General features: G+C 38.5%; 1 protein-coding gene across 1 annotated transcript in view; it reads left to right on the top strand.

The window, feature by feature from the left end:
• The window catches only part of LOC127440346 (alpha-N-acetylgalactosaminide alpha-2,6-sialyltransferase 3-like), a 141359-nt gene that overhangs the window by 33842 nt on the left and 91334 nt on the right, over window positions 1-16183 (top strand). Inside the window, exon 2 of the mRNA XM_051696885.1 lies at window positions 2567-2761. Coding sequence (XP_051552845.1) covers window positions 2567-2761 — 195 coding nt within the window. The remainder of the gene's footprint in view (window positions 1-2566; window positions 2762-16183) is intronic.

The following is a 16183-nucleotide window of genomic DNA, read 5'->3' as shown; positions in this document are numbered from 1 at the left end:
TCGGTATACTTTCGCATTGCTGATCGCTTGCATACGTGTGACGCAAATGTCGTCATCAGCACAGTCTGATTTTCTCAGCACGTGGACAGTCCTTGTCTGTGCGCCTAGTTGGCGCTTGTGCCTGCCATTGACTGTAATTAAAGAGTATCACAAAGCAGTTGTAGTGCACTTGCATCAAACGTGTTCTTATTTGCTTACGGTCAGAAGAGTATACGTTCGCGACCATGGCTGGATACAGTATTTTCGTGATGTGTGCTTCTGTTTCCCTTGTTGTTAGTTCGGTGTTGCTGAGAGGTGCTGTCTGTCTCTTTGTGTCTTACATCTTTTACAATACTGTGATCATTTTTTGTTTATTGTTTGTCATTGCACTTTAAACTACTCTGTTTTTGCCATGAAAATAACCATGACATGGCATTACTTTCTATCCATCCATCCATGCATCCATCTAAATTCCTGTATATTTCCCTAAATGACTTAACATGTTTCACTGGTAAAAATATCAATACCCTTTAGTATCCTAGGCCGTATACTCATTAACTAACAATGAAACTGAGAAAAATGGCTTGAATTATTTTGTAGTTTTTGTAGTATTTTGGATTTTGTAGTTACTGCATTTTCACATAACTCGACAAACTCCTCTGTCACCAGACAGATCATAAGAGACCTGTTTCAGTCATTACTCAATTTTGTGTTTTGCCTTTGTAGGGCAGTATAATTGCTTATTACATTTCTGTCAAATAGAAAGAATTGTCATCATTAAATATTATATAATTATTTCTTGAAGCAGTTCCCATGTGTGTCAAATTGTAGGTTCTTAATCTTATATGTTATGATCTCTCCATCTAATAGTAATGGAGGTAATATACCAAGAATAATGTTGTCAGGGCTCACTTCAATCTTATGATTATATACAATGTTTATCAGTTTATTTATTTCAATATATTATTAATATGGGGAATAATTGTATAATATAGTTATATTAGGCCTTATGATCTTAACAATTATGCCATGTTACGCCATTAAATTAGTAGTCTGAGCACTCCAGGACAAACACACAATTTCCCCACAAAGATGGCATCCTAGTACCGGTCCTGATGGCAAGGCAGAAATGTGAGACCATCACAAAGATAATGATGTAACATTTCTGCAATTTGTGAAATGCAGTATCTTAGTCTGAGCTTTAAATGGTCATTTCTTTGGTATCAACTAATGTTTGATCTCTTCCTGTGAAGTGTAAAGCCAGACACTCTCCCTGAGATGTTTGATGTGCCTGATTTGAGCCCCACTGGCTCAGACAGGTTTGCTGACAGCCACCTTATTATTCCCAACACAATTCCATTTTTAGATGGCAAATTTCAGTCCATCAAACCACATCAAAGAACACAGACATCCACATCTTAGCAGCAAAAGAGGGTGCTTTGCTTTTATGTCTCCATTGCATGAAGATGCACCTGTAATGTGTTAAAACATTGCAGTACACAGACATAGCATGGAGCATGATGTGAAGAGATGCCGTTATGCTTCATATAATTGCAAATTTGTCAATTTTTACTGTTAAAATTAAAGATCCCATGAAAAGGTTTGGCAAACAAAATAGCCAGTGTGAACATCACAGCCCGGCGCAATCATTGCTGTAAACAATGCTTACTACATACTGTGCAATAAAATAAAGTAGTACTTGAAACAGTATGCATTGTGCAATTATAAAAGTTTCAAGTATCATCTCTGAAATAAATGCATTTTTCGATTTTGTGTAAAAATGTTTTAATTACTGATAGTTATCAGTTAGGGAATTGTAGACTTTGAGGAGTACACTATTATGTTGATGAGCTCAAAGCTAACAGACATCTTCTAAATCCCACAAAAAAAAAGAAAAAAAAGTTGAATGTCTACAATGTATACTGCATACAACTTATGTTATATTGTGATGTGGAAAGGTGGATTTATTTTTATTTTTATACTGCTTAGGCCTTAAGGACAAGTTTTGTGGACGAAATCTTGCTTTGTGTGTTATTAAGATATTATTGATTTGGTACAATTCTGTTCCCATTGTCCTTTACTGTGAGCACGCAGACTAAAAATTGGCAAGATTTTCCAAGATGTTACAGAAAAAAAAAATGCTACTTAATTTATTTGTGCTTGCTTGGAACTTAAGTGATAACATGGCATGGTGGGCATCACACTATTACACTTAATCTGGAAATATACAAGAGATTACTGAAATGCAGACACAGCTAATCATTGTGATTTTACATTGAAGTTTACACAGTTTAAAGTTGTCATTTAATTGTAATACATTTTAGAATAACTACTGTAAAAATTACAGTAAAAGTACAGCAACTAGTCCCAGGAATATGTTGTGAATTCACACTATTTGCTTACATTGCAGGGTTTCTTTTGTATGTTGTTATGAACCCGTTTAGCTTAAGCAGTCTTGCAGTGAACTTGCCAGTTCTGTTCTGACAGTATTTCATTCCCTGTCCGCTAGCTTGTCAATTATTTGGCCCATGAGCATGAACAGAAAGACTTAATGACAATATGTTTTCTGTTCTTCTCTCCCTCATAGAGGAAGTCCGTGATAGTGAGCAGTCTGATCATCGTAGTGTCTCTGTTTCTGGTGGTGATGAATTACTCAGAGAAGCCGTACTTCCTTCTGCAGCCTGTATTCGGCCAGAGCTTCAGCAGAAACAGGATGTTTTCCCGCCCACCACACAAAGCCTTCAAACCCCACCGCGGCTACCTCAGTATCCCCAGTCAGGAGGTAACCCTTATGATGCCAATTTGTAGACTAACCATGAAGTCTAATTAGCCATGGGTTCCCTCTGGAATTTCCAATGGCTTTTTAGAATAGCGGTTTTTGATGACCGGGTAAAATAAGGTCTGTTGTTAACATTACTTGAATAGATGGTCACACTGTGTTCTAAATAAATTACACAGCCATATTTCATACAGAAATTTTGCTCGCAAATACATTTATTCTGTCTGAATTAGTGCTGTCAGTTGAATACATTTTCTTAATCGCATCATTTTTCATAGTTAATCGCGATTAATCACAGATTTTTAAAGTGCGGAAATTTGACTGTATATGCTTTCTTTAGTGACAAAATTTATTTATTTCTTTCTTAGGAAAGAAAACAAAACAATATGTAATAATTATGCTTTATTAACATTTTCCAAACAAAGCCTTCCACGGTATAAAAATAGAAATGCTGATGTGTAAATAATGATGTATGTGTGTATGTATGTATTATTATAAAATTGATAACTATATAATTATTAATATCATGTAATGATTCAGGAAATACCCCGTATATTGTATGATAACATGTTTATTGGTAATTCATACAGCAGTTATATGGATTTAGAATTTAATTTAATTTGACAGTAAATCAACCTCAAACAATTTTTTTTTAACTCAAATTCTGTATCTTGTTTGCTACTCAATTAAAATTCTGGAACTAAATTGGAATTTAAAACACATTCTTATTTCATTTCTGAATCTTGTCCAACAGATTATATTTAAAAAATATAAGCTCGACCACGGTCCCACCTCCACAAACACGATTAAGAAAAATTAATGGTTTAATCATTTAAAATGATTCGAATGCATTAACGCTTTACATTTGACAGCTCTAGTCTAAATGCACAGCCACTTTTGAATGGCTGTCAATAGAGAACATGCTTTTTGCCACACTCAGTGGTGTAGTTACAAACGGCATCTACCAGCAGACGCTAACCTTGACCCCTTCTGTGTAATCAGTTATTAACCCTGAAAGATTTATGTGATGGTTAAAAATACTCTTCAAGCCTTTTGATATTGTCGCTTGGAAGAGTTCCTATAATAGCAAGTATAGAAAAAAACCCTCTTTCTACAGTATTTTACCCAGTGCTAATGAGATTGTTAAGACTGAATTCTAATCGCATGAATATTTATGAGGACATTAACAATAGTTTTAGCCTATTCTGCCTCAAGATGTTGTCTCAGATGGGTGTATGATGAAACAATCAGTGGCCCAAATGTTTAAATGGAGTTTTGCCAAGTTGTTTCTCTTATGTTGAAGGTCATTGGAGAGGCTTCCTCACACACAGAACAGGCTTTGATTCATAACTGCCAAGTCAATGCAGTTTCAATTGCTTTTGTGATTTATTTCCACAGTTAGTACAGAGGTTTGCATGTTTCCCTGCTTACAATGAAACAGAGGTTATTAAAGAAAAAGTTAAATGAATTTATTGCACTAAACTAAACTGTGTGTGCATACGGCTTTTTAAATGCATTTCAGAATAGATCAAATTGGTCAGGAGGGTCAGATTTATTCACTAATTTGTGTTTACATTCTGCTGTATACACAGATTTAGGGGCAGAGAATGTCCCGGTAGTAATGCAGTACTGAATACATTTGTCAAGGTTACGAGTGCTGTCTTGACAGTCAGTGAAAGGTTGCATTCAGTGAAAGGTATTTTAGTTGCTGGGCAGCCTCTATAAATAATTAAGCCTTTTCAGTGTCACAAACTCCCCTCACAAACAACAGTTTTGAAAAATAGAAAACCATTAATATTGGAAATATTACTACCATAATAACTAGGCCTGCATGAAATCTGCTACCCCATTATTCAAGAGAAAGCATTGCAGATTTTTCAGAATTATGCATATTAGGAAAGAATAATTATGTAAATTATTTAAATAATGATGTATGTATTATTATTATATAATTATTAATATAATATAATGATTCAGGAAATACCCCTTATATTGTGTGTATAATAAATGTTTATGGGTAATTCATACAGCAGTTATATGAATTCAGAATTTCATTTCATTTTACAATAATTATATTTCAAACTCAAATTTAAACTCAAATTCAAATTCTATATCTTGTTTGCTACCTCAGTTCAAATTCAGGAACTAAATTAAAATTTAAAACACATTCTTAATGCAATTCTGAACTGCGCACAACCTTGTCCAGCACATTATATTTAAATCCATTGCGCAGGTTTCCCCCTTCAGTTGGCACAGAAATGTGAAAAAGGTGTGCACGTATCCACATAGAGACCTACTGATGACACTGTGAATCAAATATCAAAGCACTTTAAGGTATTTAACAGTGTGGTGATTAAAGGGGTATCTATCAAGGTCTCTTGTGCTGTGGTACATTTGAACAAATTCCTGTGCTGAAGATACTATAGATAAATGTTCATTCTCAGATAGTGTTGAGTCATCAAGGCATTTTTGAAACACTTCAGTGAATCAAATCTCAATGACCTGGGCTACATTATTCAATATGGTTTTAAAATCCTTGACTGCACTACATAAAACTGAATTTTAAATTTCAAGGGGCAGTGGTGGCTCAGCAGTTAAGGCTCTGGGTTACTGATCAGAAGGTTGGGGGTTCAGGCCCCAGCACTGCCAAGATGCCACTGTTGGGCCCTTGAGCAAAGCCCTTGACCCTATCTGCTCCAGGGGTGCTGTAACATGGCTGACCCTGCACTCTGACCCCAGCTTAGCTGGGATATGTGAAAAAAAAGAATTTCACTGTAGATGTGCAAATGTATAATGTGTGATAAATAAAATTATAATAATAAATACAAAAAATTTCCTTTGAAAAGAAATGTTGTAGGATCAATCCCATCATTGGTGTAATCTTGAAAAATACTTATATTTAAAAGCCTTTAATCTTTAAATGGTAAGATTTATTAAGCATTTAAAAATTTTTTTTAAAGGGATAGTGGTACGTGTACCTTCTGGTCATTCAATTTTCATTTTAGAAAGAGAAACAAATAAATGAAAAACAAATCGTTTTTTGATTACCTTTCAATATTTCAAAATTGAAAAAAGGAAAAACGTATCTTTTTCCTTTACTGCAATGAAAAGAAAATCGCAGAAAAACCCAAACAGAAAAATGCTTGATTTTTCAATGTGTTATAGGCCTACGTATTACACCGAAAGTTAGGGCTGGCACGTATCCAAATACCACTTTGGGCAAAACACACTCGTGTCGCCCCCACCTTCTCTTTTTTAAAGGAAAACAACTGCAATAATATAATTTAGCATGCTCTTTAGTCCTCCATTCATTGTATATAATGTCATATAACAGTCTAAGAAAAAGTGGTTCCTCCATGGAACGAGCTTTCACTTAAAAGATTTTTACATATGCTTGTTATCTTCTTCATAAACTTTGTATGGTCGCACCAGAGATGGATTCGCCATCAGGTTCACTGGACTGGAGCATTTTCTGGTGGACCGGTTGAGTTGTGGATCGGTCGGACGCCACACGATTAGAACCGTAGCACAAGAGCAGAACGGAAGTGGTCTCTCTCACCTGAGCAGTGCTGATGGACCTGCTCTGCAATCACGCCTATCTGTCCAGTGGGAAACAGAGAGTGAGTCGCGTGTTTGGAAAGCACTTATAATGCAATAATGCAAAAGAAGCCTACGGTCATACACGACAAAAAGACTCCTTTATCAGCTGCTGTCTGCCTTCTCTTTCCTATTGAAAATGAACAGAAGCCTATGCATATCCCTTGTAAAAGAACCTTTCTTCAGGCTACTTCATGTACAGAACTTTAACCTTTTTAAAGTGATTAGTAAGGAAAGGATTCACACTAAAATAACCAACATACAGTAATAAGCTGCTGTTTTCCTTAAACAGAAGTGAAGAGCGTAAGAAAAGACGGTGTAAAACACGCATTTCAGAACCACGGGAAATGAACAGCGACCGACCAAACAAAAACATGGACATATTAAACTATTAAAACTAAAACTGATTGACTGTTCCACAGAGATCAGATAAGTGGCATTATGTTAACTGTGCAAACGCTGATGCAATTAATTAGCTGTAAATAACAAAAAAATTCAATTAATCCATTCAAAATCCAGTTGGCTCAAATTTTAGAGAGCACGTACATATGAATGGGAATGATGCCTCAGGATATAGGTATAATATAGAAAAGCTAAAATGGAAGTCTGTCAAGATGCTCTAAACAGATCCACATAGTTGCAGCTGTTGTTTCATCTGATTATGCTTCAGCACATTCCAAGCATGCACAATGGCTAATGCAAGTGTGCGTATGATAAATGATAGTCAATCATAAAAATGTAATTTATGGTAATGTTTTAATAGGCTAATAATATCTTAGATTGTAAAATTAGATCTAAAATTATAAGATTGATGCTAACACTACTTAGCACCAAACAAAAATAAATTAAAAAAAAGTTTAAAAAAACACCAGAGAAAAGTGATGTCTGTTGGATGGAGAATCTGAAATGACCATACAAAGTTTATGAAGAAGATAACAAGCCTATGTTAAAATGATCTCTTAAGTGAAAGCTCGTTCCAGGGATGAGTGCTTTTCCCTGCTCCGGCAGAATGGGAACATATTTAGACTGTTATATGACATTGTATACAGTGACTGGAGGTCTAAAAATCTCACTAAATGTTATAGCAGTTGTTTTCCATTAAAAAAGGGAGGGTGGGGTTGACACGAGTGTGTTTTGCACATTTGGATACTCGTCAGCCCTAACTTTCAGTGTAATACGTAAGTCTATAACACATTGTAAAATCAAGCATTTTTCTGTTTTGGTTTTTCTGCGATAAGAGACAGGTGTTAAACATAATCTAGCTCAGGTGCAAGCACCCTTACCGCTTTCTCTCTCTCCGGACGGACACTTGACCCTGCCCCCGCTGCCACAAACACAAATGAAGAATCTATTAGAATCTATTTCAGCTCTGTTGGTACTCACAATGCAAGTGAATGGTGACCAAAAGAAGGTCCAAAAAATGACATAAATGAGGCATAAAAGCAATCCACATGACTCCACTGTTTAAATCCATGTCTTCTAAAGTTATATAGGTGTGGGTGAGAAACAGATCAATATTTAAGTCCTTTTTTACTATCAATCTCCACCTTTGACCAGCCCCAACCAGAAGGTGGCTGAATGTGAAATTTGAAAGTGGCTGAATGTGAAAGTCACTTCCACACCAGAATGTGGAAGTGAAAGTGTAGATTTACAGGTAAATATCTGTTTCCCACCCACACCTATCATATTGCTTCAGAATACATGGATTTAACCACTGGAATCTTATGGATTACTTTTATACTACCTTTTGAGCCTTCAAAGTTTTGGTCACAAAACACTGACACTGCTGAAATATTCTATTAAAAATCTTTGTTTGTGTTCTGCAGAAGAAAGAAAGTCATACACATCTGGGATAGCATGAGGGTGAGTAAACGATGAAAGAATTTTTGGGTGAACTATCCCTTTAAACTTAGTAGACATTAATTCAAATGAGGAGGGATGAAAACAATACTAAATGGAAAATCTGTTTGTAAAGTTCTTATATGTGGTGACAATTAAATTCAGTCAGATAACAATACATAGAAGTGTTTCAAATTTGTTCAATAACTTGTTCAACAACAGTAGTTTACTTGTTGGTACAGAGGACATTATTGCCCTTTTTGTCCTTACATCTGGAAATTCAGTGTTGAGCTAGGTTTTTGTTTTTAATGGAAGTACAGGAAGTGAGTATTACTGCTGACATTAGGTTTATGTGAATTCTGTCCCTCTTATTTCACCTTTCTTTTTTTTTCTGGTAAACAATCTGATACCCATTAACTTGTCTACTCTTAACTAGCTAAAGGCAAAATAACTAGATCTCTGTTGTTGCTGTTTTTTTATTAGATGTTATGCCATTAGGGTAAGGGTTAGATGCAATATACTTTAAGTCTCCTGCATTTATACATCAGTTAGTTCAACTCCTCTAAATTTAATTGGCCAAGCGATGTTTCAAAATTCCTGATACATGCATATATGCAATGTACTGTATAGGCCTATAGCATATTCCACCATGCATCACTCCACAAACTACAAAGTTGTGTTTATTTAGTTTAATTTTTGTGAATTTTTTTGTATGCATAAATACAATTGAAATAATGACAGGCTGTATTGTTCCTTCTGTAATGATGGAGTGTGGCAGTTGAATTCAAGCACCTCACATTCAGATTAGACCAGGGTTACCTGTCAGATCAGTGCCTGTGTCTGTTGACTCACAGTGAAATGAATGCCTCTCATCTCTCTGCTGATGTTCTTGTCAATACTTTGCTCTACTCCTGAACTCCTGCCATAAGGTGATGGGAATGGGGTGGGTAAATCTGTTGTAGTGGTCCTGTCATTTTTCATTGCAACCAAGGTGACTGCTGTAATATTATCCAGTACCACACTAGCAATCCTCAATTAAAAATCCACTTTTATCATTTAATTATATATTTTCAACATCCTGTAATTATTCAGCAATAAAATATTGGAAATATTTGCACAATATAACAAGGAAAATGTGAGCAAACAGCAATGCTGTATTTTAAGTCGTCAAACCTGTCACGATTACCCTGGTGACCACTAGGGGTCGCCATGTATGTTTATTGTTCCCTGCCTTTCTTGTGTTTTGATTATGGGTTTTGTAGTTCTTGTTATTGTCTTTTGTTTCGTTGGTTCTTGTGATTATTAGTCCCAGATTTGCCTTGTTTCCTCGTTTGCCCCTTATGTATTTAATCACTTGGTTTTCCTGTGTTCTTTGTCAGTTGTTTTCCATTTATGGTTGAAATGTTTGATTTCTTGATTTCTAATGTTTCTTGTGTTTGAGGATTTCCTGATTTTGCTTTGCGTACCTTCATTAAAAGCTGCATTTAAATCTTGAACTGTTGCCTCACCTTATTGAACATTACAGACCAACCGACCTAAATATGGATCTAGCAGCAGAATTTGGCAAGCTATGTCAGGGAGGACTTTCTTTCTAGGACTATTTGTTGGGTTTTTATGCCTTGGCGAGCCAGTTGAACTGGAGTGACTCATCTCAGTAAAATTTTCTGGATTAACCTGAATTTTATGGCAATACAGATTTGCCAGAGATGGGAGAGGTTACATGGAGGGAGTCCATCAAAATCACTCTGGAGAGTCTATACCTTTCATGTGAAAGGTATAGAGTCTATACCTTTTCATGTGAACATCGTTCTCTTGCCGGAGGTAGTCTCAACTTCTGTGGTCCCGGTGGTTCCTCTCACACCAAAGGTGGCACCCAGTATGCTCATGCCTGCCACAGTCAACGAGCCAGCGGCCACGCCTGCCAAGGCCAAAGAGCAAGCAGCCACACCTGCCATGGGCAACGAGCCAGCGCCCATGCCTGCCACTGCCAACGAGCCCGCACCCACGCCTGCCACGGCCAACGAGCCAGCGCCCACGCCTGCCACGGCCACCGAGCCAGCGCCTGAAGCCTCGACCGTCCCAGAGCCAACACCTGAAGCCTCAACCGTCCCAGAGCCAGCGCCTGAAGCCCCGACTGTCCCAGAGTCAGCGCCTGAAGCCTCGACCATCCCAGTGCCAGCGTCCTTGGCCACCGAGACTGTTCTCAGAGCAGAGCTCCTGGCTGTCTGAAAGAGGAGGATGAGGAGAAGGAGGAAGAGAAGGGCTCCTGCTCCCCTGTCACTGCATGTACTCATGACCACAGAGGTCGTTTCACTGTCACTGCCTGTACTCACGACCACGGAGGTCATTTCACTGTCACTGCAAGTGCCCACGGCCACAGAGGCCGTTCCCCTGTCACCGCCTGTGCTTATGGCCATGGAGGCCGTTCCCCTGTCACTGCCTGTGCTTACAGCCATGGAGGTCATTTCCCTGTCACTGTCTGTGCTCACAACCACGGAGGCCGTTCCCCAGTCGCTGCCAGCACTCCCGGCCATGGAGGCCATTTCCCAGTTGCTGCCAGCACTCCTGACCACGGTGGCCGTCGACGAGCCTGTCCAGTTTACCAAGGCTGTCAAAAAACCTGTCCAGTTCCCCGAGGCTGTTCAGTCCCTTGAGTCTTCCATGGCTCTGCCCCTTGAATCCTCAGATTCCCTGGCCTCTGAGCCCTCTGAGTTCCCAGCTGCCATGCTCCCTAGTGCCACGCTCCCTAGTGCCTTGCTCCCCGAGTCCCCAGCAGATCTGAACTCTGAGCCCTCTGAGCCTTCCATGGCTCCGCCCTCCGATCCTTCCACGCCGCACCTCCACCTCCTGCGGCTCCGCCTCCTGCTGTTCTGCCTGATCTGCTCTGGTCTCCTGGCCATCCACCTGATCAGCCCTGGCCTCCTTGGTCTCCGGGCTGTCAGCCTGATCAGCCCTGGTCTCCTTGGTCTTCTGATCCTCCGCCTCCTGCGGCTCTGTCCTCTGAGCCTCCGTCTCCTGTGGCTCCGCCCCCTGGGCTTCCACCTCCTGCTCCTCCCATTAACTTTTTTTTTTTTGGTGTTTATGTGTTAAGGAGCTTCAGGAGCCGCTCTTTAGATGGGGGCTCTGTCACGATTACCCTGGTGACCATGTATGTTTATTGTTCCCTGCCTGTATAGAGTTTTGATTATGGGTTTTGTAGTTCTTGTCATTGTCTTTTGTTTCATTGGTTCTTGTGATTATTAGTTCCAGGAGTTCCTTGTTTCCTCATTTGCCCCTTGTGTATTTAATCCTTTGGTTTTCCTGTGTTCTTTGTCAGTTGTTTTACATTTATGGTTGTAGTGTTTGTTTTCATGATTTCTAATATTTCCTGTGTTTGAGGATTTCCTGATTTTGCTTTGCGTACCTTCATTAAAAGCTGCATTTAGATCTTGAACTTTTGCCTCACCTCATTGAAAATGATAAAACCTTACCAATTCACATTATTAAAGATTAATGAAATGGTTATGAAATGTTAATATTGGTCCTACATTCAAAATAATATTTGTGCATTTGAATTTGAAGAGGTATTGTCATTTCACCTTGGATTTTATGTGCTTGGTTTGCAAATAGTTTTTAATATATCCTTTCAACCCTTTGCTACGTTAAACTTATTATGACACTGGCTGTTTCTCCATGTGCGTTCTTGTGTGTTCTTATTTTCTCATGGACACGTTCAACAACCATCATCCACTGCCAAAGTTCAATGGCAGTACTCAAGAACTTAAGTATCGAGAATGGATAAAATTACCCAGATGTGCTCTTGATCAGAGCGAATATCGAGAATGCATTGGATGGTCACTTGTGGGCAAGAACCCATTTTAAGTCCCTCAAGACATAGTGGTACTATGGTGGCAAATGAAGGACATTTGCTGTGTTTTTCCTCAAGAGTGTCCCGCTGTAAGCTCACTAAAGTCTGACGGTTTGTGAGAGTCATCATACTCCACTAACAGTCATCATACTCGTTAACAGTTGTTGTTTTTTGGGGCATCATTTTAATAAAGTAATAAACACATGGAGCAGATATCTCCTCGCTAGCTGTCCATTCTGTGGGTGAGCTGAAAATAAAATCTAGTATTTGTACACAGCCCTGGCTCTGTAAATGGAACAAAAACAAAGTGGATCGGACCGATCCGCACAACACTACTCCAGCCAATCAACAACGGGGTGGTTCTTGCACGTGCACAGGATGGGGGGTGGGGGCAGAGCGGAGGGAAATTCATTAGAAGAGCGATGGCAAATCTGGCTGATGCAAATTTTCTAAACTCCAAGGAGTACAAATGGCTGAGAAACAGACCAAGAGAAAAAGGTCAGACAAATATAAACTAAAAAAGAAGGATTATGATAAGTTGAGAGATAGGAGCTGTGTCAACATTAGCGAGGCTTTTCAGCTGTGGAGAGACCTCCGAGAGGTACAAGGCTTGAAGACGGATGCAGAAGTTGCTCTTTTTCTTCTCGATAGGTGGGTAATATAAATTTTGCTATGTTTCACAGAACCCATATATGCTGTTGTTGTGATTTTAGATTGAGTAGCAGGACAGTTGTGAGTATCTGGAGCTAGTGTGCGTAAAACCGTCTCGTCTTCTCTGCAGTTTATCTTAGCAGCAGCAACTTACTGTAGCAACAGTTTGTAACACACTACATAGCTAACGTTATTTACATTACTTGCTGTGTTGTTGTTTGCTCTAATCGTCTAATGGTATTTGTCCGCACAATGTTTGCAAAGGGTTTTATAGCAACAAAGATTTAGAAAAACATGTTTGGTAGCACCCTCTTTGGTCACTGTGGTTTTGTATGTGTTACTGTAAAATCAAACTAAACAACTAACTTTTTTATGCTGTTTTTGTGCTTGTTTGTCTGTCGCTTATTAACGTATTAGATTATTACTTTGCTTCGCTTCAGCTATGAGAAAGATACATTATCCTGCCATGTTACTTTATTCCTTTTTATTTTAGAAAGGACAACAAACTATGTTTCCACATGTATAACTGTCGAGTATTAGTTACTGTTACAAGCGATAATGTATCGATAAATTTGATAAGGTTGTCCTCAGCTTAGGCTTTTGCTAAGATAAACATTTTGCTTCCAAACCGAGTAAAAGGGTTATTGTCACACTTTTTACAGTACTACAAAAAACATAAGCCACTTGAACTTTCATTGGGATAAAAATTGCTTCCACTTATTGAAGCTAATTTACTCTCGGGCAGCAGACGCACCTGATTCCGCCATATTTGTCTTTTGGTCAGCAAAACAAACTGTTACTGTCGTTCCCTTGGCAATGCACGTTCATGAATTTGGGGGGGGGGGCGGAGCTTCCAAAGGAGCACTGAAGGGAGGGGTGTGTTTGTTTTGGCAGTTGAGTTTGAATATTAACAGTGTTTCTCAGGAATTGCTGAGTGCACCTTTAATGCTGTCACTGGTGTGATAATACCAGTAGTTCTCTCTCTGGCTACAAATGTGCTGCGATGGGTGATTGGACAACAGGGCAATTGCAGCACATCTCAAAGCTCGCAATAGATTTATTCTGCATCCTACTGTCCTTCCAAGTTTTTTCTTCCAAGGTAGCTTGAAAAGACTGGTCTTCATAAGAATGCAAGTCAGTTCTCTGCATTCTTAGCATTGAGAAACAGCCTCTGTTCCCCCCTCTGATGTGCGAAGATGGCATATGAATCATTACTTTGCTGCAGCTGAGACTGAATTGATCTTACCTTTAAATCTGACACTGAATGGAGTCTAGAAAAAGCACAACAAATATCCAAAGTCTTTAAGATGACATTTTTTAGGTCCCTTCAAACTGTTCAAATCTGTTTACACTGTCACAATTCCTATAGTCTTAAAGGAATAGTTCACCCAAAAATAAAAGTTTGGTCATGAATTACCGGCATGTTGTTCCAAACCCCCATGGAGAATTTGAAGAGTCTTCACGTAGATCTTTTTCATATAATGACAGTGTATAGTGTCCAGGGGCTGTCAAGCTCCAACAAGGACAAAAGTTACTATATAAGCACAAAAGTAGCCAATACAAGTTGTCTGCTTTATTCCAAGTCTGCTGAAACCGTACAATACTCTAGTCTAAAAAATTGACTAGTACACCTTAGAAAATATTGAATTATTTTATTTTAAAACCACCCTGTTTTCCCTCTGCACTCACAAATGTACAAACTAAACCCACACGCTAGCAGAGTCGTGCAAAAATATATTTTTCAAATATTGTCTGTTTACATGCTTATGCAGTGCTGTTTTGGCTCGACAATATCAGATGCAGCATATTTTTCTTGTCTCCTTTCTCCTTTTCTCATCTCAGGTTCAATAACTGAATTTATTAATCTTATTTTCTTCAGGGCTCTTGGACTAATGTAGTGTATCATTCTCTTTCTTTCCTAGTTCTACAATAGCAGTGCCAATGAACATTAATGTATTCTAACATCCAAAAGCTTCTACAGAGCTGCCCAAAACCCAACCATATACATTTGCATTTCAAGCAACTTTGCTTTTCCACCCCTTTAGAAACGCACATAAATCAAATGTAACTGATCTGGCTCTATAGGGACTGGGTCCACAATGGCCTGTGTGCCACGCAAACAACAAAATCAGTGTTCTAAAAGCAACTCGGACTTCAGAGCTGTCCCCCCCCCCCCCACACCGTCTGTCTTATGAAGCCTTTGGGATTGAGCAAATGCTTTTAGCTCTGCAGAAAAATGTCCAACATCAATAAGTCTTTTCCCTACCTGCAGGTAACATAAGGCCAAGTGTCAGCAAAATCATCTGGTTTGACCCATGAATCATTCATGGTGTTCCTGAATCATGGTCAGAAAGGTTAAGGTCATGGCCCTCTGGCAGGCGACATGTCAGGTGGTATGGTTCGAGACAGGTTGCTGAGTAAGCTGGCACCAAAACTTAAGGAACTCTTAAAAGAGTTCCACACTGTCTTAAAGGAATAGTTCAACCAAAAATGTAAATTCTCTCATCATTTACTCACCCTCATGCCATCTCAGATTTGTATGACTTTTTTGTCTTATGCAGAACACAAATGAAGATTTTAAGAAGAATATCTCAGCTCTATAGGTCCATACAATGCAAATGAATGGTGGACAGAACTTTGAAGCTCCAAAAAGCACATAAAGGCAGCATAAAAATAATTCACACGACTCCAGTGGTTAAATCTATGTCTTCAGAAGCAATATAAGTGTGGGTGAGAAACAGATAAAAAGTTAAGTCCTTTTTTATTATAAATCTCCACTTTCACTTTCACTTTCACTTCCATATTTTACTTTTGTTTTTGGTGATTCTCATTCTTCATGCTTATTGCCACCTACTGGGCAGGGAGGAGAATTTATAGTATAAAAGGACTTAAATATTGATCTGTTTCTCACCAACACCTACAAAATCACTTCTGAAGACAGATTACATCGAATGGATTACTTTTATGCTGCATTTATGTGCTTTTTAGAGCTTCAAAGTTTTGGTCACAATTCACTTGCATTGTATGGACCTACAGAGCTGAGATATTATTCTACAAATCTTTGTGTTCAGCAGAAGAAAGAAAGTCATACACATCTTGGGTGGCATGGGGGATGAGTAAATGATGAGAGAATTATAATTTTTGGGTGATCTATCCCTTTAAGTGCTGCTTTCAGGTAAATGATGGACTTGATTTTGTAACTAACTCTTAGGTTAATCTAATTAGGCCTTGGAATTTGACTGTTGTCTGTTCTGAAGTTTGTTTGACATGTTGAAGTTTCAGTTTCAAGGGCGTTCACACTGACACTGAGTTGCAGTTGTTGAAACAACCAAAAGTTATCCAATTTCATTGTTGGTCCCTTTGAACTTTGGTATTTTTGTCCTTGTCTGATGTAAGCTCAAAAGGATATTTGATTGAGTATGCCATTAGTGTTTATTATCAGCACAGGATTATGCTCCTACATGACTTAATCTTATCAGACACCATAAATG

Source organism: Myxocyprinus asiaticus, chromosome 5 (assembly GCF_019703515.2).
Source record: "Myxocyprinus asiaticus isolate MX2 ecotype Aquarium Trade chromosome 5, UBuf_Myxa_2, whole genome shotgun sequence".
Classification (NCBI taxonomy): Eukaryota; Metazoa; Chordata; class Actinopteri; order Cypriniformes; family Catostomidae; genus Myxocyprinus; species Myxocyprinus asiaticus.
This window is presented reverse-complemented; position numbering and strand designations above follow the sequence as displayed.